This window comes from Squalius cephalus, assembly GCF_949319135.1.
Source record: "Squalius cephalus genome assembly, chromosome: 19".
Classification (NCBI taxonomy): domain Eukaryota; kingdom Metazoa; phylum Chordata; class Actinopteri; order Cypriniformes; family Leuciscidae; genus Squalius; species Squalius cephalus.
In genome coordinates, this window is record NC_137140.1 from 1,151,592 (window position 1) to 1,175,716 (window position 24,125).

Consider the following 24,125-nt stretch of genomic DNA (forward strand, 5'->3'; position numbering starts at 1 on the left):
TCCCAGACACGACTCCACAGGGAGAGGAGTTCTGCTGAGGACTGAGACCCGGTCCCAGACACGACTCCACAGGGAGAGGAGTTCTGCTGAGGACTGAGACCCGGTCCGAGACACGACTCCACAGGGAGAGGAGTTCTGCTGAGGACTGAGACCCGGTTCCAGACACGACTCCACAGGGAGAGGAGTTCTGCTGAGGACTGGGACCTGGTCCGAGTCACGACTCCACAGGGAGAGGAGTTCTGCTGAGGACTGGGACCTGCTCCCAGACACGACTCCACAGGGAGAGGAGTTCTGCTGAGGACTGAGACCTGGTCCGAGACACTACTCCACTGGGAGAGGAGTTCTGCTGAGGACTGAGACCTGGTCCGAGACACGACTCCACAGGGAGAGGAGTTCTGCTGAGGACTGAGACCTGGTCCGAGTCACGACTCCACAGGGAGAGTAGTTCTGCTGAGGACTGGGACCCGGTCCGAGACACGACTCCACTGGGAGATGAGTTCTGCTGAGGACTGAGACCCGGTCCGAGTCACGACTCCACAGGGAGAGGAGTTCTGCTGAGGACTGAGACCCGGTCCGAGACACGACTCCACGGGAAGAGGAGTTCTGCTGAGGACTGGGACCCGGTCCGAGACACGACTCCACAGGGAGAGGAGTTCTGCTGAGGACTGAGACCCGGTCCGAGACACGACTCCACAGGGAGAGGAGTTCTGCTGAGGACTGGGACCCGGTCCGAGACACGACTCCACAGGGAGAGGAGTTCTGCTGAGGACTGAGACCCGGTCCGAGACACGACTCCACAGGGAGAGGAGTTCTGCTGAGGACTGAGACCTGGTCCGAGACACGACTCCACAGGGAGAGTAGTTCTGCTGAGGACTGGGACCCGGTCCGAGTCACGACTCCACATGGAGAGGAGTTCTGCTGAGGACTGAGACCCGGTCCGAGACACGACTCCACAGGGAGAGGAGTTCTGCTGAGGACTGAGACCCGGTCCGAGTCACGACTCCACAGGGAGAGGAGTTCTGCTGAGGACTGAGACCCGGTCCGAGACACGACTCCACAGGGAGAGGAGTTCTGCTGAGGACTGATACCCGGTCCGAGTCACGACTCCACAGGGAGAGGAGTTCTGCTGAGGACTGGGACCCGGTCCGAGACACGACTCCACAGGGAGAGGAGTTCTGCTGAGGACTGGGACCCGGTCCGAGACACGACTCCACAGGGAGAGGAGTTCTGCTGAGGACTGGGACCCGGTCCGAGTCACGACTCCACAGGGAGAGGAGTTCTGCTGAGGACTGGGACCCGGTCCGAGACACGACTCCACAGGGAGAGGAGTTCTGCTGAGGACTGATACCCGGTCCGAGTCACGACTCCACAGGGAGAGGAGTTCTGCTGAGGACTGGGACCCGGTCCGAGACACGACTCCACAGGGAGAGGAGTTCTGCTGAGGACTGGGACCCGGTCCGAGTCACGACTCCACAGGGAGAGGAGTTCTGCTGAGGACTGAGACCCGGTCCCAGACACGACTCCACAGGGAGAGGAGTTGTGCTGAGGACTGAGACCCGGTCCGAGACACGACTCCACAGGGAGAGGAGTTCTGCTGAGGACTGGGACCCGGTCCGAGACACGACTCCACAGGGAGAGGAGTTCTGCTGAGGACTGAGACCCGGTCCCAGACACGACTCCACAGGGAGAGGAGTTCTGCTGAGGACTGAGACCCGGTCCGAGACACGACTCCACAGGGAGAGGAGTTCTGCTGAGGACTGAGACCCGGTCCGAGACACGACTCCACTGGGAGAGGAGTTCTGCTGAGGACTGAGACCCGGTCCCAGACACGACTCCACAGGGAGAGGAGTTCTGCTGAGGACTGGGACCCGGTCCGAGACACGACTCCACAGGGAGAGGAGTTCTGCTGAGGACTGGGACCCGGGACTTTTATATATGATAAAAGAAAAATGTATATATATATATCATATATCATTTTACAAAACTGTTTTGTGCATATGCTCCCGCTCGCACTATTTCTGTCACAACACAGCAAGCACACGGCACGCAAACTATATATAAGTATAGCCTATATAGTTTTTCATAGTTACAAACCTGAACCCGAGGCTATTCATTAAACATTAACCCAAACCCGAAACCGGGTAGCAGACCTCTAGTGTGACCCGGTCCGAGTCACGACGTCTCGTTCGATGTGCTCTGTTGTGCTGTTGTTTGAAGCTGATGTTGTGAGTTTTAGTTTGTTATTAATGTGCTGATATGTAAAACATATACCGGAACCAGAACTGGGAAAAATGAAGGATTTTCCTCAATCTTAGAGCATATAATGTGACACAAGACAATTGTTTTAATCAAACCACTGAAATCGCGTTAAAAACATGCATACTTTCCACAAAAAAAATCTTCTTCAGTATCTGTTGCGTTATTTTCCTGTTATCTCTGTAAAGCTGCCTTGAAACAATCTGTATATAAATAAAGGTGTCTTGTCTTGTTTTCCAGCACAAATATCTAAACATTCTTAAATCAAGATACATTTACTGGAGAAGCAAAATGACTGAAGATATTAAGTTTTGTTTACGTAAAATTGTGTCAAAATAAACTGAGTTTATGCTTAAAACAACACAAAATTGTTTTGTTTTCCCTTTGAATGAAGTTGATTTTTCTGACTCCATGTCATATTTGTTCTTGTTTTAAGCACAAACAAATGATTTTTTTCATAAAACAAGACTTCATATCTTCAGTAATGTTGCTTCTTCTGCAGTATTTAAGAATGTTTAGATGTTTGTGCTGGAAAACAAGACAGAAACACTGAGGAAGAACATGATTATTTGCAGTGTTTTCTGCCTCACTGACTCAGTAGAAACGGCTGTTGTAGATTTTCTGCTCTGTATTAAGAAGTCATTCCCGAATCGATCCCGAGGGTGTGTATCTGTTCTAATGAGACACAAATCACATTGCTGAGTGCCTTAGTTTGTGCGAATAATCCCTGTTCTTTAACCGTAGCATGCTAAAGTCCTGGAAATGTTTATTTTATATAGCCAGTTTGATCATTAACAGATAATAATAATCTCAATGCAAATCAAATTATGTAAGGATTACCATTTCATTTAGCTTTATATTGTTAAATAAAAAATCAAGAGAATTATTTTGTTTTTAATCACTGACAAAGCATTAATCATTCTGCATTCAGTCGAATGTGTGTCACTGTGAAGAGAAAAGAAATTGGTTGAATTCTAGATAAACTCACAGATGTGTGGGATAGAAGTATAGAAAGAAGTGAGTTTTCCGTGTTCTGGGAAACATGATCCATGTGCTCACGTTACTTGAATCTGTACATTTAACCTCATTTAAATCCTTTAGAATAAATAATGCACCTCTTTATGAACTGAGTCTTTGCACTGCCAAAAATGAACTGTTTACATTTAATGTGCAATAATGAATGACACTCACACTTTTTTACTGTAATGCACAAGCAGCATACTGTACTGTATTGTAGACTAATGGTGTTAAATCAAACGCATGTCAGATTGTTTTATGTTTAATATTTGGTAAATAATTGCTGTATTTGTTTGCTTGGTTATTTTTATTTCATTGGTTTTCTTTGACTTTATGTTGATGAAATGTACAGTATATTGAATTAAGTCTTTTACAAAAGCTGCCAGGCATAGAGTGATAACTACAATGACCAATGCATTATAATAAAAATAACATTTATAACCTGAAATGATCAGTTTATTTTCTACATAGAAACACTTCATTGTTTTTGCCAGAGGGTGGCGCTGCAGACCAACACGCTTTGAACACACTGACACTGATAGAGGACAATGGGGTTTTTATGAAAGGCAGTTTCATCTCAATTTGATTAAATGTACCACTATTAACAATAATACTGTGGTTAATAGCCTACAAAAATGCGTTTGAATTATAATTAATTTGACAACTTGTACAGTATCGAATCACTCGACTCCCCCTCCTTATTGTTATCTGATATTATCTGGAGCTTGTTAACCGTATCTGCACTATTTCTCTTTTTGTAATTATTCTGCTTATTGTAAAATAAAAAATAAAAATTGATATCAGTTGTTGTGTATGCTAACCAATCATAATGTGGCACAGCAAGCTCAAATTTCATTGGACAATGTGAAATGGCGCGGTAATTTGAAATGACCGGCTTGTTCATAAATCGTTCACAGGATAAATGCATGGAAGATAAATAATAAATATCGTTCTTTACAGTCGGAATGGATAGATGAAATTGCATGTGTGGAACAGTCTGGATCTGCTGTCTGTCTCAGATTATTTTATAATCGTGTCACTTAAATTATTGGATGTGAATGCAACCAAGAAGTGCATTAATGATGAGTAAAACGTTAGTCTGAGTTGAATTTATTATTATTTGTGTCCAACTCATTGGTTTACCGTTTGATGAAACTATCATAGTTGGTTAAATGAAGTCAAGTGCAGTCCACCTGTAAGAGAGAGAGAGAGAGAGAGAGAGAGAGAGAGTGTGTGTGTGTGTGTAATTAGATTATTTTATTTTTATTTTGAAACTTTCTATTTGTCAAAGAATCCTGAAAAATAAAATGTATAACTGTTTCCACACAAATATGAAGCAGAACAACTGTTTTCAACACTGATAATAATCATAAATGTTTCTTGATCATCAAATCCTCATATTAGAGTGATTTCTGAAGGATCATGTGACACTGAAGACTGGAGTAATGATGCTGAACATTCAGCTTTGATCACAGGAATACATTACTCTTTACTGTATATTCACATAGAAAACAGCTGATTTACACTGGGATAATATTTCACTATTACTGTTTTTTGATCAAATAAATGCAGCTTTGGTGAGCAGAAGAGACTTATGTCAAAAACATCTTAATTATTCCAAACTTTTGAACAGTTCTGTATCTTTTGCTCTTCTGGAAATAAATTTGAGCTAATAGCACAATGAAGGTATTTTCTTGTCATGATACAATGAGTCATTTTATTTAAGATACCGTATATCAACAAAGAATCATAGACAAATGATAAAGAAATATATAATTTTTGCATCAACATATCTTAAAACGAATCCAATTTGTGTGATTAAACAGAACAAAAACAATTACACAGGAACTTAAAATAATTTATTTGCTGTCTAGTGGGCTGCATTTCAGACTAGTGCAAATTCATGCATGTAGAGGGAAAACTCAAAAGGACTGGCCTCATCTGCATATCGTCTACATTTGAACCAATCCCAGCAGACGGTCGAAACCATGTGATAAAGACCAGTCTTTACACAGGTGTGCTACAATGTCTCTCTCTGTTCAGTGTAAATACAATGGCAAATGATGTCTAATGCTACAGTTTATCTTAAATTCAGACTCTCTTTGATACCCAGACAGCAACATAGTGTCGGCCCAGATACGGCCCACATCCGGTACATGTGAATTCAAAATTTTATTAAAATTGAAATTAAACTTTTCACTCACAAGGCCAATTTGGCGACTAAATTAAGTTACCGGCCATTCAGAACTTCTGCTAGCCAAAAAAAAAGAGAGAAATGAACCAGATTAAATACGTAACAGCTTATATTAATTTAAATATATATATTATAAAATTTGGATTTCATACATTCATTTCTTATTCAAAAAAATCCTGTCATCCAGCCATCTCCTCCATTCCTCTTTCATCCTCATTCAATCATTTCATCCTCTTTCATTTCATTCACCAAAAATGTGTTTTAGGTGTCTAGATCAATACAGTACGAAGAGCATCAAAAAAATGATGTTGGAAAATAACGTCTTTTCTGTTTACCAAATGCTTTTTAATCTTCGCTATTGCGTTAATGCAAATGAACAAGCGCGCCGTTATGTGTTGCGCAGTGACGTGTGTGTTCAAGTAAGCCAGATATGAGCAGATTCTGCGCTGTATTTAATATATCATGATGACTCACGAGTATTTACGCTAAATCTGCACAGATTTGGCTTTTACACAAACTTCCCAAGCAAAGTGAGTAAATATAATAAGCAACAGTGATTAGACAGCGTTACCCACCACAAACCTTTCAAACCCTGAACGCATATGAAACACATACCAAATGTGGGCCGGATCTGGGCCGACACTGCGTTGCTGTCTGGGTATAAACGATCGATCAAACATGATTGAAGCTGCTGTTTGACTGGGCAACATAAAAAAAGACATCAACATGGCAAGAGCTGAAAAGTGCCACTTAAACCAATGATGTAAGGTCAGTGCTATCAGCTCTCTCAGACTGAGCCAGTGTTCTGACCCGAGGTGCTCAGGCCTGGCAGACGCACTGATTTGAACAGCGATGGAGCCGTCGACAAACCTAAGATATCGGGTTTCGAGCACTGCACTTTTTCCGGTTTAAACTCTTTGATACGGCCCAGATCCGGGCCACATTTGGAACATGTGGATTCAATGCGTGCCGGATCTGGGCCGACACTATGTTGCTGTCTGGTTATGAACGATCGATCAAACATGATTGAAGCTGCTGTTTGACTGGGCAACATTAAAAAGGGGCTTTCGCACCGGGTAGTTCTAGGCAGTCGCCACCAGGGTGATTCCCAGAGAACTAATGGTTCCCTTTGGAACGTTTTCCTGGTTGCGTTCGCAACGCCAGTAGGAACTCTGAAGTGACGTAAGACACGCTTGTTGTTGTTGTGACTTTTATTTTGAACACCAGAGCCTGAGCTCACAGCGCTCGCATTCTCCATGTTCATTAGTTTACGATCTGTCTAACACGTTATTAGATAGAAATGTTGTACATAGAAAGTAGATGGTAATGATAACGTATTAGCGTATGGCGTGTGTTTGATGTCCAGTGTTGCTGAGCAGAAATACATAATCATGTTTCTCTTGGTCTCCTCAAAGTTGTGTTGGGTTTTCTCCTCAGTGTAAAGGTTGAGAGGTCTATCTATCACTGTTTTACATGTTCGTAGAGTTAGTTTCTGGAGTAAATACATAGGCTTTAATCTGTGCTTTTTTAAAAATGCCGTGTGCTGGTGTTCGCGTGCGTTCGCCCAATCATCGCACACTAACATCACGGATAGTTCCTACAGTGCTGGTACAGACTGACTCTGAAGGAGGAGTAAATTAGTTCCTCCAAAAGGAGTTCCTAGAACTAAAATCATTTCCTAGTTCCTGCGCCAAAATTCGTGAACTTCTGCCAATACTTCAAGGAACTATGAAAAGCTTCCTCCGGTGCGAAAGCCCTGATAAACATCAAAATGGCAAGAGCTGAAAAGTGCCACTTAAACCAATGATGTAAGGTCAGTGCTATCAGCTCTCTCAGACTGGGCCAGTGTTCTGACCCGAGGTGCTCAGGCCTGGCAGACGCACTGATCTGAACAGCGATGGAGCCGTCGACAAACCTAAGATATCGGGTTTCAATGCATTTCTTACAGTTTAATCTTGCTCAACATTGACCACGAAAGTTCACTGCCATCCGAAGTCCATCCCCGCCATTTGGTAGAACCTCAGGTTGTGTGGCTGGTAGAATTCCCTCAGTTTCTGAATGACCTCCGGGTGGATTTTAGGATGCGTTCTGCCTTTGGTTTTGCCCAGACAGTGAGGTTTGCTACTGCCTTCTGGCTTTTTGAGGCAAGGGAAGCCCTTGGTCTTGTTGAAGTAGAAGTGTTTGTCCGTGATGATCCTCTGCAGGCCGAGGAAGTCTTGCACGCGACCCAACTCGCCCGCCGGGTCGCTGATCAGTCTCTCTCCGTGGACGAAGTGTATCTGCGCGAGCGGGAAGTATGCTAGCCATCGCTCCAGGTGTGTGGCGTACAGGCCGATGTACAACGGGCTCCAGAGCGAGTCGATCTGACCCGCCGAGCGGTTCTTAAACGTCAGGCTCTCGAAGCTGGGAATGTCTGGGGTCTTTGAGATGATCTGGGTGTAGTCGGAGATTGCGCGGGTGATCGGGTCTCGCACCACCACGATTAGCTTGATGTCGCGCGACATGGCGTGGATGCGGCCCGGCGTCTCGGCGGTGACGAAGTATCTGGGCGTCTTCTCCATCACGATTTGCCCGTTGAGGGCTTTGGGCATCATGCTCCTGAAACACAAGAGGAGCAACAGGGTTACCTGATTATAGAGCTGCACGATTTATCGTTAAAAGTTCGCGATCTCGATTCAAACATGACTGTGATTCGGCTCTGTCTATTAAAGCTTTGACAAGTACAATCGCAGTGAACATTCAGATCTGCGTTCTGATCCAGAGAGAGCCGTTGTCATGTTTCGGTATGATGAACAGGTTTTTTTCAAACAAAGATTGTATCAATTACATCATTACACCAGTAGGTGGCGACAAGTGACTGTTAAAAATGCATGTCTTTGAATCATTCATTCAATAGATTCGTTCAAAAACGCTGATTCATCCAGTAATGAAACATTTGATGTCTTTATGAGTTAAAATGAAAATGACAAATTACAGAAATAAAAACTAATTCAAAACATTAAAAAAAAAACTACAATAGTTTCCCAATGATATTAAAATGTCTTATTATAATAAAATCATATATGATTTTCATTTCATTTTCTTCATAGAATTCACCAATAAATTTGACAAATAAACCTACTTCTGCTGCTCAAATCTACTTTAAAATCCGACAGATGTATAAAATGGCTTTTTTATGATCAAACATGGATTCTTATCATAGAATGAGAAAGAAAATATAATATTTGTGGCACTGTATACAATGGAAAATGCTATTTCTAATCTAAACAGTGATCATATCATATATTGTCATAATTTTGGATTTATTGGATTCATCTGTCAAAGTAGTCAAAACTGTAGTCAAAAAGTCGAAACAGTTTTCTGTAAGATGTATGAATAGAAATATATAATATTATTATATATATTAAAATATATGATAATTTCCAAGAGGAAGTTCCTCAATTATGCCATAATTGCTCTGTCTACCCGGACAACGCGTTATTAGCGAGTGTTTCACTGCTATATGCTTCATTTTTTCCATCTGAATACATCCTATATTAAACAAATGTAGGAACTGTAATGACGACGAGTTAGGACAGTCATCAAGTAAAGTAGACTCTCTTCTCTTTGCCCGCCGTGTACACAGATCTGCTGTGCTGAAGTATTGATCACACCTGAGCTAACGAGGAGACATGCGTTCTGTCCTCGAGCAGAACGACTCTGATTGGCTGTAAATGAGAAGAGCAGTGGTTCCCAGAATGCATCAGTAATGCTGATTCTCCTGCAGATGTGCAGCCGGCATCAATCACGGGGAAACTAATATGCATGCGTGTGTTTCTTTGCGTTGGCAGATGGGACTCGTTTGTTTTAAGTGGCTCGTCGGCCCACGGGTTTAATGTTCCACCTGCACCCCTGCCTTTACAACACCACCACATCTAATGTGTGTTTAAGAGACAACACGTCCAGACCAAGGTTATTTCCGGAAACTGAAACTAAGACTAAAACTATTGGTCAAAAAACATTTTCGTAAACTGAAATAAAATAGAAATTTAATTAATAAGCTCTAATCCTGTACCGGAAAATCACTTTTCTCCATTCCACTGCGCTATACTTTATACCGTGTCCTAACCAGACGCGATGCGATAAGATTCCAGCGACAAATAATTTGTCTGTCCACACTAGACGCGACGCGACTGCAAGATGCGTCAAAATCAATCAAAACCCACAGCCAATCAGAACAGCGTGTGGGCGGAGTCAGCCAATCAGAACAGCGTGTGGGCAGAGTCTCGCGGCGAGTGCACAGCACCAGAGAGTAATCTTGATGGCACTGGCAAGAACATGGATAAGTCGCTACATAATCAAATTCGAATTTGATTATAATCGAATTTGATTATGTAGCGACATTATTAAAAATACATAGGCTGAGTTACTAAAACAATCTTTGTCAAAGAATACACTTGTTTGTTCACAGTTTGAACGTTCTTGTTTCCATTTGTTTAATTTCAAGATCTGAGGTGAATTATCCATTGTTGCTTTTACAGCTACAAAGCTGGAGCACTAAATGATATTCAAAGTCACATTACACGCTTTTAACATTAAATAAAGCACATAAACAGTCCCTGAGATTATCATTGAGACACTTTGTGTTTGTTGTTCCAGCGCGACGTCGCCGAAAAATAGAAACCGTTTCTAAAATAGAGTCGTCGCGTGTCGCCGTCGCGGCTGGTTAGGACAAACACTCTGATTAACATGGAAAAGAACCTTTTATCGCGCGTCGCGTCGCGTGTAGTTAGGACACGGTGTTATTTTTCAATGTATGACCGTTGCGCTCGAGTCTCGCGTCTTCTGCAGCGTCACGTGATATGACAAATAAGTTAAACTTTTAAAAGACGCGTATCGAGACCTTCGGAATCCCCATTCCACTGCCTAAAGCAAAACCCTTTCTGTGTGAACTAGCCCTAACAAGCAGAAATGGCCAAATAAGTATTTCCATCATGTCTAGACTTACAAGAATAATGTTTGAAAGGATGATTAATCATAGAAAAAACCTTAAAGAATAATCATACACATTTCTTTTTCTTATACACCACGTTTAACAAGAGTTCATTTTTAATATTATTATATGATTTTTACTTTTTAGTTGCATTTGTTTGGTTCTTTGTTCATCCTCAAACAATTATTTAATTTTTATTATTAAGAGGTTTGCACAAGAGTTAACTGTAAAGAGCAAACATTAAACTTTGCTGAAATTAAATGTCTTTATCTGGAAGTGTTCTGTTAACTCTGCTAAACTATAATTACTAAAACTAAATATATAAAAACTAAATAGAAATGTGTTCACAAAATAAAAACTAAACTAAAATTAACAAAACCATTAATGAAACTAACTAAAGCTAAACTGAAATTTATAGGAAATTTGAAAATGATATTAAAATGAAAAAATAATTTAAAAATGAAAAACTATAATAACTTGGTCCAAACACATCCAGTGAAATAGATTCTAACGATACAAATGCAAAATTAATGCATTTAATATTCAACAATATTATTGATCTCCTGCATTTGACAGCATTATATGAGAAAATTCAACAGTTCAGCTAAAACAAATCATATCAGTGATGTTGAATGAATCAAATTCCTCTGCTCTTTTATAATAAAAATGCTCGATGAATAAAAACATACCGCAACTTTTCAGAAATCAAAACCAGTTTTGAAACTTTCTCATTAATGAAAAAAACATGAGACTAAACTACAAACATGACTGTTAGAGCCATAACAATATTAATAATAAGTCCCAGTGTGGTGAAAATCCAGCTTTTAATGTTGTTTATGTGTCTATGTGGTGTTTTTAATCTGCTTTAAGACAAAGCATGTGTAAATTCATAAGTCGACAGCATTGCTGAGTATTTCCTCCTTAAAACTGCAGTGAACCAAAGACATTCTCAAAAACACGCTTTGAAATCGCTGGTGTTTCTGACGTCACAAACTACCTTGTAACCAATCAGATCAACGTGTGATCGTCAACCAGTGGATCTCTGAGCTGAGTGAGTGAGTGGAGGCGGGGCTCATTTGCATATTCATAGAACCACGCATACTAAATGAGGCAAGGGTGTCGAGTTACATTCAAGATATTTTAAGGAAAAAACACATTTAAATATGTAATATTGGTGATCAAAGATTAGGGGGACTTTAAAACTAAATCCATAAAATGATGGAACCCTTAAAAGCTTCTATATAGAACCTTTTCTTATAAGAGTGAATCAGACTTGCTGATCAAGGACAGCATTTAAATGAATGATGCTCGTAGTTGTTACGTGTCTGTTTCCCTGTTTCGCCCGTGTTCCGGGTCATTGTTAGTTTCCATGATTGTTGATTGAGTTGCACACCTGTTTCTCGTTATGTTTATTATCATGTTCTGTGTGTTTAAGCCCTCAGTTTCCTCTGTTCATTGTTCGGTGTCGTCTAGTTCGAATGACGTTGTTCTGCAAAGCTTTCTCCCTGTGTTCATTGTTTGGATGAATGATTAAAGACTGCTCTTGTTTGCTACTCTCTCAGTTTCTGCAACCACCCGTGACAGTAGTAATGGGCGACGAAAGCACATGATAACAGAGAGCTGTCCGTCATGCGGTTCAGATGAAGTCACACTGAGGACAAGCCACATGATGCCTCTAGTGTGTTTGCAGGAGACCGACTCGTATCGATACAGCCGATGCCAATCCCACAGTCGGTGACTTCATCTGAGAGAGCACTTAGCCTAAAGACTTCCCGCGTTACCTCGGCCTATCATGGGGCCAGCGAGTCTATTAGTGCCGCCGTTAATTATTAATCGCTTCAAGTGATGTGAGCGGTTCGTACTCGCATGAGCCGCTGAGGTTTAGGCCTCCGGATAATGCAGGGATTTCTGTTCAACTTCTCCGGGATACAGAGCAATGTGTTCAATAACACTGAATATGGCTCATTAATTTTTATTCTATTGACTTATTTGGGAGAAAGAGTACAAATGCAATTCATATAAACATGTCAGGGTGACACAACATCCTAATGACAAAAAAATTATCATTAAAAGAATAAAATGCTTTGAAAGAAACCTTTTAAAGTTTTGACACCATTTCATTATTATAAACATTTAGTCCACAGGAAATTATGTGTCAAGTCTTAAAATTTCTGAAAATTTGACATTTTATGGCAAGGCAAGGTTAGTTCAGGTTGTAAAACGTCAACATTTGGTCAAACACAGTGATATTTATGAATTGATCAGTTATTATATTTTTAAAAAATATGTTTATAAATGCATTGTCTATAAATGCATAAATTAATATACATTTAATAATATAAATATATATATATCTTGTCTTTACATTTCTGAAAATAAAAATGTAAGGAGCAACACCAACATTCATTTGAAACATTTATTTTTTTAAGACCATAAAAACCAAAATGATTAGAAAAGGTTCTATTTCTGAAAATGTTTTCCTAGATTTGTACGTTTCTTTATTGTGGACACTGGTGTTTATGTCATTGCCCTACAGACAGTGCTGTTTAAATCTAAGTTTTAAATCTGCTTGAACTTAACTGAGAGAAAAGAACAAAGACGCCGATCCAAAGCAGTTTAATTCAGATCGGCTTGTTTTTCAGTTTACATTGAACTGCCAATACATGTTTTCTTATGAGAATTAGCGTAAAACTCGTAAAGGCGGATTCAGGACAGGCCAGTCTTTGTTAGTAAATGTTCAGAGGATATAAAGATCAGTGTGAGTGATCTGGATTGTGTGTGAGCTTTGAAGCGCACCGCAGGTCTCCTCTAATTGAGCAGCGTTTGGCCGGAGACTCGCTGAATAAACCCAGCGCTGCCGTGTGTATTGATCGTGATGGGGGTGGTAATGTGTGTGTGTCTCAGCTGGTGTGGGCGGCAGGTGGAGTGTGTAGATGGGCTCATCAGCGGCTCGCTCCACACACACACACACAGATGTGAGGCAATTACGCGTCTTCAGTCCAGATACAGCACTGGATGTGATGAGAGTTTTCTCATTCCAATGAAGCCTTTAATGAGATGATAAAGCCTTCGATTTTCATTTTTATAAACGCTGACTTACAAATAAACACCTCACACACACCTGGACGCTCGAGGACATTCTAGTGTGTGTCTATATACAGTATATACTGTGTATATATATATGTATACCACAAAAATAAGAACCAGCAAGACTGCTTGATTGATAAAAATCATAAATTCATCAAATAATCATATTAAAATGATTTCTGAAGGATCATGTGACACTGAAGACTCATATATTTATATATGAAGAGTTGCAAAAGACTCTAAGTGCCATCTGAAATTTTCTTCTAGAATGATCATTTTTATCAAGCTTGTATGTTTATGTGCAGTTATTTCACTTTAATGGCAATGAAAATTACCTATTAATTGTCATTAAAGTGAAATTACTGAACCTAAATATACGAGCTTGATAAAAATGCTCATTTTAGAAGAAGATTTCAGATGGCACTTTGAGGCTTTTGCATCTGAACTCTTCATATACACACACATTTTTTACATGCCTGAAGTTGGTTTTTGACTAAGACTGAAAAATTTACAGAAATATTGAAATGCATGGAATTTTATGAACCGTCGATTTTTGTGTAAGAACACATTTTTCACTGTTGACACTGCAATAATTTGCTCAAATAAAATAAATAAATAAACATATTTAATAGCTAAAATTTGGTCAATAAATTAAAAGTACAATTTAATGAAAGCAATATTATATTTTTGTTATAAATCCTGTAATGCAAAACAGAAGTGTGTGTGTGTGTGTGTGTTTGGGCCCAACCATCCGTCTCTTTGCATACAGAGGCCATTAAAGAGCCAGTCAGTTGTGACTCTGTCCACTTCCCAGAAACATCCATCATCAGGGGCCGCAGACGGCAGATCCCGACACACACTCCCCGAGGGCCCTAATGAACCAGCAGTGGACCAGAGCCTTATGCTGATCTCAAAGCACTGGATACTGATGCCAACACACACACAACAGCCAGCGTACACACACATACACACAAGTTTCTCACCAGGCTTCAATACTTCTGTCATCGGCCGTCATTTCCACGCAATATTATATAATGGCAACACTTTACAATAATGTTCATTAGGTAATGTATGAACTAACAATGAGCAATAAATGCATGTAATACATGCAAATACATCATAAATGTACAGTATTTATTAATCTTTGTTAATGTTAGTTAATAATAATTGTTTGTTCATGTTAGTTCACAGTGCATTAACTAATGTTCACTAATACAACCTTTGATTTTAATAACGTATTAGTAAATTTCAAAATTAATATTAACTAAGATTAATAAATGCTGTAGAAGTATTGCTCATTATTAGTTCATGTTAATGAACCTTAATGTAAAGTGTCACCTATATAATAACTGACAGTCAGATCTGGCTCTTCTAGCATGAATCATGTTCATTGTGTATGTTTGAAAAGCATGTTTACAATATGAATTCATTTAAAGTCTCTTATATGAATATCATCATCCTATTGTGATGAGTCTGTGCCCTTGTGAAGTAGATGCAGGACTCATATTGACAGAGCATTAATAATGAATGGCTCCTCTCGGGACGAGCCCATGGATCGCTATAAAGGCATGTCTCAGTTCTGCTCTACAAAGACAGGAATGCTCACCAATGCAATTATGTTTTGGGCGTTTAAACACATGCATGTTAAAAAAGCAAACGCTCTCGCCAAAATCCAGGTCTGGCTTTGAATTTAAATGCCCATTTTAATGACATCTCCATTGAATTGCAAATGAGGTCTCATAATGTGATGACATCAGCGAACCAAATTACAGCGAGTGACGCGGCATCATTCCCAAAGTTCCCATCCAGGAGGGAAAACACACACTGCTTATTTTCCCGGATGTCTCCAGGAAATCGACCTCGCCATTTTAGGTTCGGCTCGCCTGTCCCTCCACTACTTCTGAATCAATATATTGATGTTTTTTTAGACCTCAAAAACTGCAAATGTGTGTTTCAAAGCACGCAGAGATCTCTGATATTCCCCGGATCTATCCCGTGCACTCCTGAGGGAGACTCACAGCAAATACAGCGCATCCGGACAGTATTCAGCGCTTCACTTTTCCCACATTTTGTTATGTTACAGACTTATTCCACAATGGATTAAACTCATTCCCTGATATAGACAGATGTGCCTTTCCTTATCATGTCCAATCAGCTGAGTTTACCAGGAGAACTCCAATCCAGAGTGGAAACAAGGAAAACCGGATTCAGTTTTGAGTGTCATGGCGAAGGCTGTGAATACATGTGATTTATTTATTTATTTGTAATAAATTTGCAAAGATTTCAAACAAACTTATTTCACGTTGTCATTATGGGGTATTGTTTGTAGAATTTTGAGGAAAATAATGAATTTAATCCATTTTGGAATAAGGCTGTAACATAACAAAATGTGGGAAAAGTGAAGTGCTGTGAATACTGTCCGGATGCGCTGTATAATCAGGGTTCCCACGGGTCCTTGAAATCCTCGGAAGTTAGTAAATCTGAAAAAAATATAAAAAATCAAGTCCCTGGAAAGTTGTTGAGAGTAAACACACACACACACACACACACAGATCCAGGCCCTTGAAAGTGCTTGAATTTATGTTGTGTAAGAAGTTTTCTTGCAAAAAATTCCATATTATTCTCTCCGGTCCGCTAATGTGTTATTTCGCCTATGCGCACTAGCTTGCTTGATTTACGTTTGTCACGCGCATTTATGCGTTAAGTGTTAACTTGTAAAAACTAGTTCTGATTTCTGAATCAGTATATTGATGTTTTTTTAGACCTCAAAAACTGTAAATGTGTGTTCCAAAGCATATTCCCTGATATTCCCCTCATCGACAGACAGATCTATCTCGTGCACTATTGAGGGAGACTCACACCAAATAGATTTCTTTAAAGCAGAGTGACAGTATTGGCATTTGAAACATGAACTCGGAGCCTCAGCAGAATTAAACCCTGTGCTAACTGTAACCGAATCTCCAGCGCACCGGTTTGATGCCAGCATGAAGTGAAGGTCGAGCGTCGGCGCCAATCAATCGCAGGAACACTGATGAGCTTCATGTCTCACCTCAGCCTTGCTCCACAGCAGATCTGTGCTTTTGTGTTCTGTCAGATCTGGAATGAGATCTAGAACCCACGACTACAGATTTGATAATGATCATGATCTTAACAGTAAAAGACTGTAAAAATGCTACAGTGAAAAAATTATAATTGGTTAACAGATTGGTGGTTGTCAGTGTATTACAATGGTACAAAACAGATATAACTACTTTAATAGGTCAGTAAATTAACATTATATCAGATAATGAAATACGTTTTTTTACAGTAAATTTAAGTTAAGTCTGTAAAACCTAAAATTTTGCTACCGTATTTTTTACAGTAAATTTCTGGCAACCACAAATGCCGGGGTTTTTTTACCATAAATTTAACAGAATTGTTTTACAGTGTGGTTTTCTGTAAGATCTGAAATGAGATCTAGAACCCACAAACTACAGATTTAATCTACACTATAAAAAAAATCATGATTTTAACAGTAAAAGACTGTTAAAATGTTACAGTGAAAAAATGATAATTGGTTAACAGAAAGTTGCCGTACTATATACGGTGAATAACTGTAATAGATCTAACTTTACATTAAATGTAATTTTACAGTAAAATACCATTTAAATTTACAGTTTTTGGAAGTGAAAAATAACAAGTCATTGTATAATTTACAGTGAAAAACTAATAAACGTAAATTGATATTCCCACAATTCCCTGCGTGACACTTCACATTTGATGTATTTTTGTTGAAATTACTGTTTCTTCATAGTTTTTCTTCATTTTTTCTAATCCGTTATGTAAATTAGGTTTTTATGTTACATTTAATGTTGTTAAATTAATGTTTATTGCATTTTTAAAATGTCATGTGTGTTATCATGATGGTGTGTGTGTGAATGACACTGTGCAGCTTCTGTATATTAATATTAACTCTCTTGTGGAAAAGCTGCTTGTGATGAGCTTTGATTGATCATGTGACTCTCATCTCCACTGTGATTGGTGGTTGTCAGTGTATTACAATGGTACAAAACAGATATAAGTACTTCAATAGGTCGGTAAATTAACATTATATCAGATAATGAAATACATTTTTTTACAGTAAATGTAAGTTAAGTCTGTAAAACCAAAAATTTTGCTACCGTATTTTTTACAGTAAATTTCAGGCAACCACAAATGGTGTTTTTTTTTACCGTAAATTTAACCACATTTTTTTTACAGTGTGGTTTTCTGTAAGATCTGAACTGAGATGCATGTGAAACATGCATCCCACCCCCCACGCACACAACAGATTTAATCTCCGCTTGATAACAAGATTAATGACCGGTCCATTCCCTTAGACCTGCACACGTCAGACTCCAGGATCTGTGTTTGGCTGCTTATCTGTCGCTCCTCGGCCATATGAAGTCCTGCAGATCATTATGCGTGGTGGAAAATGTGACTCGGGTTAAAGATCAATTGAAGGGTCTCGCAATAATGTCAAGTGGCCCGTCATGCTGCGAGTCCATCTGGTCTCGGTGGGACGACAGTCTGTCCGCTCGGGGGATTCGTGTGCCAATACTCAAACACAAAGGAATATCAACACAATACGCTCACACATGATCTCCGTAGAAGCGTTCATCACAAAAGCATTTTCAGGCTAATTAATGTGGACGCTAAGAGAGCCGACTGTGAATCGACAAAACAATCAATCAGCGGTTTAAAGCGAAGTAATTGAGTTTTGTCAACTCTCTGAGAAGCGTGACAAACCATAAAATTGAGCGGTGAGACTTTATTGAGGATAAATCTCTTGTTGATCAAACTGTCACTCTATTATCTCGACAAACAAATGAATGAATAATTGACATGCGAGAACAAGGCCTCTGCAGACTAAAGTCCCAATCTGCCAAATTCATCAATCCCTCGGAGAAAATTCAGACATATTTTTCAAAAGCAGCTCAAACTGAAACTATCAAGTGTTCTCGGTATAACGCAACATCTGGCGACGGCTGCGGAGATGATTAACACCAGCCCCACTTCAGAGGATTGCAATAGCCAGATGGCATTATTTCTCTCGCTCCAACCTTTATGAACATTGTGTTATATTGATACCACGCCTCATCAAATAATACACTTATGTTCATCAGAAACAGACTTGTGGGAGTGTGTTGCATCAAGGCCACGCAGTGATGAAACTCACACTTTAGGACAGAATCTGTTCATGCAAACTCGGGTGACGCTTTACAGTGTCTATATTCATACAAAGGAATGTTCTGCAACACAAGATATTTATCTGAAAAGAAATCCTGCATGGAAGTCGCATCATTGATTAGGAAAGTAAAAGTGCACTGTAAATAAATTTGACTGTATTACAACAGTTGCTGTACTTGCATTGTAAGTTTTACTGTTGCACTTGCAATATTATGATTTCCAGTGCCCAAGAAACTGAACCCTCTGGAGCCCTTGTCATTTTTGAGCGAAACATTTTACGTTTTTTTTTTTTTTTTTTTCATTGTAATAGTACGAAACTTGGATAAGGTTTTGGCAATTGCTATGGGAACACAAAAAAAATCATGGATATGATTCATAAAGGTTAAATGGTCCTGATAACAATAGTCACACTGGAGCTCCTCACGGTCAGAAACGAGCGCATTGGAAATGAATAAAGACGAGTTTCCTCTAGTGGAAGCGTTTGGTACTGCAGCCGAACAACATCTCACTGAAAGATCTTTTACTGAGATATCAAGCTCAAATTTGGAACACAACTTGTTTAGATTTATGGTTTTGATATTCTTGCAGTTTTAAAGTAAAAAAATGTTTTGGAAAATATATATAGCATTTAAAAATTGAAATGCATTTTTCATAACAATAAATGTAAAAACATTTTCAAGGTCAGTTTTTTAAAAACATTTTCCACTTCAGCAATAATCTGCCAAGCGTCTTCTTTAAAAGAGATCAAACTTCAGTCTGTGATCCAAAGCATTCGATATTTATGACCGTTTAAATTGGTTAATTTGCTCAAAAAGTGAATAAATGGATTATAAATACTGCATAAATATAATTTAGTACCACAAAATCCCCTAAAAGTACCAAATATTAAATAAGAAATATTATTTAACTAAATCATAGTACAATCATTTAATTTTTTTTTTTTTTTTTTTTAATTGTCATTGATTGACACACGAACCGAGGGATAAGCTCCCAGCATGCAATGCATGAATTAATTATGCAGTTTAATTTTTTTGGACTACGTGTGGTATTGTTTATTGCCAGGAACTTTATTGCCATCAATGGTTCACTTACAGAACCTTTAACATCCATGGCATCTTTCCATTGCTTAAAAGGTTCTTTAAAGTGGAAAACGGTTCTTTATATTATTAAAGAAGAAAAAATTGGTTTACTGAAAGTTTCTCTGGGAAACCAAAATTGTTCTTCGGTGGAATCTCTGCGAAAACTATTTTGAAAACTTTATTTTTAAGAGTGAACTGTAAATGATGACATAATGTTCACTTTTGGGTTCACTGTCCCTTTAAGAGGCGCCAAACTTTGCTTATTTTTCCTGTATTTTCTCCATGCATTACAGTGCAACCAATTGTGTTCTAGCTAATCAAAACTAAATAAAAGCAAAAAAAAAGGTATCCCACAATGCAACACAACATTGCTGTTTTTTCCACAGAAAAATGACCTGCTCTAAATATACAGAAATCCGAATTACATGCTTTATATTATTACAGCTTTACTCATTGCATGATCACAGTCAAACCAGAGTTTATTCAGACTCCTTCAACATTTCTCACATTATCAGTTTATTCGGTATAGTTTAGAAAATGGTAATAAAATATGAGCAGAACTCAGTTGATATTTGACTGGTTTTGTCCGTCCTTCTGTTAGACTGTCTCACACATGAATTATGTTGAATATCTGTCAGCTGTTAAATTTAACTACACAATTAGATAATACCAGTTTAGCTCAACCAATCACCAAGCAATGCTTCATTGTGTTCAGTCTGTGTGTAAAAAGAGCATTAGCAATTAAAGACAAAACACACTTCAGCAAAACATGATCAGCTCAAAGTGTCCGAATCAGTTTTATAGAATTTTTAGGCATAATATGTCACAGTTTACTTTATTTTGCTATCCTCGCCCACATAAATGAACTATAGTGTCCTGCACACACTAGTGAAAAAAAATCAAAGATTATATCTGGAGTCTGAATAATAATTTTTGGTTTGACTGTATAGTATCAAGGTCAAAGGTCACCATTACCTGTACCAGGTGAGTCCGCGCGCGTAGTGCCGGTCAAAGAAGTGCGGTTCCGATCCAAGCGCGCGCACGTCCGGATGGAGCCTCAGGAACTCCAGGAGCGCGCGCGTGCCTCCCTTCTTTACGCCAATAATGAGCGCGTGCGGGAGTCTCCGGGTCGAGCTGAGCTCTTCTCCCACACTTAACACGGTCTTATTATCATCCCATCCCATCGGGGAACTCTCCGTCGAGTCCAAGCAACAACATCCCAGCAGAAGGTACAGGACCGAGACGCACGCGACGCTGAGGGAGAACATGACGGCTAGTTTCTGCAAGAGTCTCCGCAGGTCCAGCGGCGCGTTGGTGAAAGTTGCCATCCCTCTCTGCGCACGGCCATTCTCCTCAGGACTTTATTCGCGTGACTTTGACGGCGTGAATTTGACGAATGACAGCAACGCGCGCGTCCCGTAGCGAAGACATAATCATCATCATTATTATCATCGCGCGTGCCGGTTCTCATTCCGTGAGTAAATGTGCAGTGAAGAGTTGCATTGAGTCACAGAGACACTCGTAGTATGTCCATGGCTAGGAGAAGATAAGAGATTGTACTATCCGTGCAGGAGCGCGTTGACGCGACTGTCCTGAAGCCGCTCGCGTTCATTCATGAAAGTGCGCGCGGAGCTTCAGCTGAGTTTGATTGGAGGGTGACGGATGGAGGCGGGGTTAAAGGGACAGTTCACCCAAAAATTAAAATTAGCCCATGATTTACTCGCCCTCATCCTAGGTGTATATGGCATTCTTCTTCAGACGAACACAATCAGAGTTATATTAAAAAATGTCATGGCTCTTCCAAGCTTTATAATGGGAGCGCATTGGCATAAAAGTGCATCTATCCATCATAATAGTGCATCTATCCATCATAAAAGTGCATCTATCCATCATAATAGTGCATCTATCCATCATAAAGTGCATCTGTCCATCATTAAAGTGCATCTATCCATCATAATAGTGCATCTATCCATCATAATAGTGCATATATCCATCATAAAGTGCATCTGTCCATCATAATAGTGCATATATCCATCATAAAAGTGCATCTATCCATCATAATAGTGCATATATCCATCATAAAGTGCATCTGTCCATCATAAAAGTGCATCTGTCCATCATAAAAGTGCATCTATCCATCATAAAAGTGCATCTGTCCATCATAACAGTGCATCTGTCCATCATAAAGTGCATCTATCCATCATTAAAGTGCATCTGTCCATCATAATAGTGCATATATCCATCATAAAAGTGCATCTATCCATCATAAAAGTGCATCTATCCATCATAATAGTGCATATATCCATCATAAAAGTGCATCTATCCATCATAAAAGTGCATCTATCCATCATAATAGTGCATCTATCCATCATAATAGTGCATCTATCCATCATAAAGTGCATCTGTCCATCATAAAAGTGCATCTGTCCATCATAAAAGTGCATCTGTCCATCATAATAGTGCATCTATCCATCATAATAGTGCATATATCCATCATAAAAGTGCATCTATCCATCATAATAGTGCATCTATCCATCATAAAGTGCATCTGTCCATCATAAAAGTGCATCTGTCCATCATAAAAGTGCATCTATCCATCATAAAAGTGCATCTGTCCATCATAAAAGTGCATCTATCCATCATAACAGTGCATCTGTCCATCATAAAGTGCATCTCTCCATCATAAAGTGCATCTCTCCATCAAAAAAGTGCATCTGTCCATCATAAAAGTGCATCTATCCATCATAAAAGTGCATCTATCCATCATAAAAGTGCATCTATCCATCATTAAAGTGCATCTATCCATCATTAAAGTGCATCTGTCCATCATAAAGTGCATCTCTCCATCATAAAGTGCATCTATCCATCATAAAAGTGCATCTATCCATCATTAAAGTGCATCTGTCCATCATAAAGTGCATCTATCCATCATAAAAGTGCATCTATCCATCATTAAAGTGCATCTGTCCATCATAAAGTGCATCTTTCCTTCATAAAAGTGCATCTGTCCATCATAAAAGTGCATCTGTCCATCATAACAGTGCATCTGTCCATCATAAAAGTGCATCTGTCCATCATAACAGTGCATGAGCTTTGAGTAATGAGTAAATTATGGGATTATTTTCATTTTTGGGTGATCTAACCCTTTAATGCTGCTCTATGGAGACATGAGATGAGCTGGAGCTGTTGGCAAGGGGTGAAGATAAATTCATGCATTGTTTTTTCATCATTTGGCCACTGTGATGTGCATTAAAATTTGCTCTCCTTATAATAATAATAATAATAATAATAATAATAGTTAAAGGCTTAAGACTTTCTTTTTTCAGCCAAACTTTTTTGGGCTTTTTAAAATCTCAGGTACCATTCACTCCCATTATAAAGCTTTGGAGAGCCAGGATATTTAACATAACTCTGATTGTGTTCGGCTGAAAGAGAGTCATCTACGCCTGGCTTGAGCTTTGGGTAATTTGAGGATGAACAGCTTTTGGGCGAACTAACCATTTAATTGTTCCCTTGTTTAAAAAAAGTAAAAAAAATAAAACTAATTGAACTCAAAAATCTGGTGCAGTCATCAAATCTCATTCAGGTCTTTGTATATTTAATTGTTATAGTAGATGCTGAATAAGGTGTTTGTTAATGTTCCTCTTAAACTTTAGTTTCACTGAAAAAAAATGATTCATTGAATTTAATCAATTTTTTTATCGTAAGTGGATAAAGTAATTTGATCAATTTTAGTTCAACTTAATGCATTTGTTTAAATGTAGATCAAATCAATTGAATGCAACCACTTACGATAAAAAAATGGATTAAATTCAATGAATAATTTTTTTCAGTGTTGTTTCAGATTCAGAGCCTTGAGACGTGTGTAAAGTTAAGCTAGGGCTTCAGAAGACACACACACTTCCACTGTTACAGTGTTTTCTCAGATGATGAGAGGAATCCTCAGGACTGGAACAACATGAGATTAGGCCTAAATGTTCACTTCTGGATGATCAACTGGCAGTGAAGCATCACGTCTCTGCTCCTCGGATCTGCTCGCGTGAGCTCCAGCTTCTCTGTCAGATGTAGAGCAGGTGTTCTTGAGCTCATAAGTGGTTTGTGGAGTTATCAGATCAGCGGTAAAGCTGAGCGATCACATTACTGTACATGAGGACACAGTTTACGCTCTCATCCTCTCAGGGGCGGTGCTAGAGGCGGGGCCACAGGGGCCCTGGCACCTGCTGAAATCTGATTGGCCCCCGTTCCTAGGGGTGGGGAAAAATTGATTCTTTGATGCATCGCGATTCTGAATCGATTCACAAATGTCAAAAAT

General features: G+C 39.3%; 1 protein-coding gene across 1 annotated transcript; it reads right to left on the minus strand.

The window, feature by feature from the left end:
• Nucleotides 1-6,671: 6,671 nt before the first annotated feature.
• Nucleotides 6,672-21,402, minus strand: hs3st3l (heparan sulfate (glucosamine) 3-O-sulfotransferase 3-like). The gene is made up of 2 exons (XM_079851244.1): nucleotides 20,789-21,402; nucleotides 6,672-8,065 (listed from the first exon to the last, which is right to left on the minus strand). Exons 1-2 carry the CDS (start codon nucleotides 21,139-21,141, stop codon nucleotides 7,447-7,449), a joined length of 972 nt encoding a protein of 323 aa, XP_079707370.1. The 5' UTR covers nucleotides 21,142-21,402; the 3' UTR covers nucleotides 6,672-7,446.
• Between the last annotated feature and the right edge of the window lie 2,723 nt (nucleotides 21,403-24,125).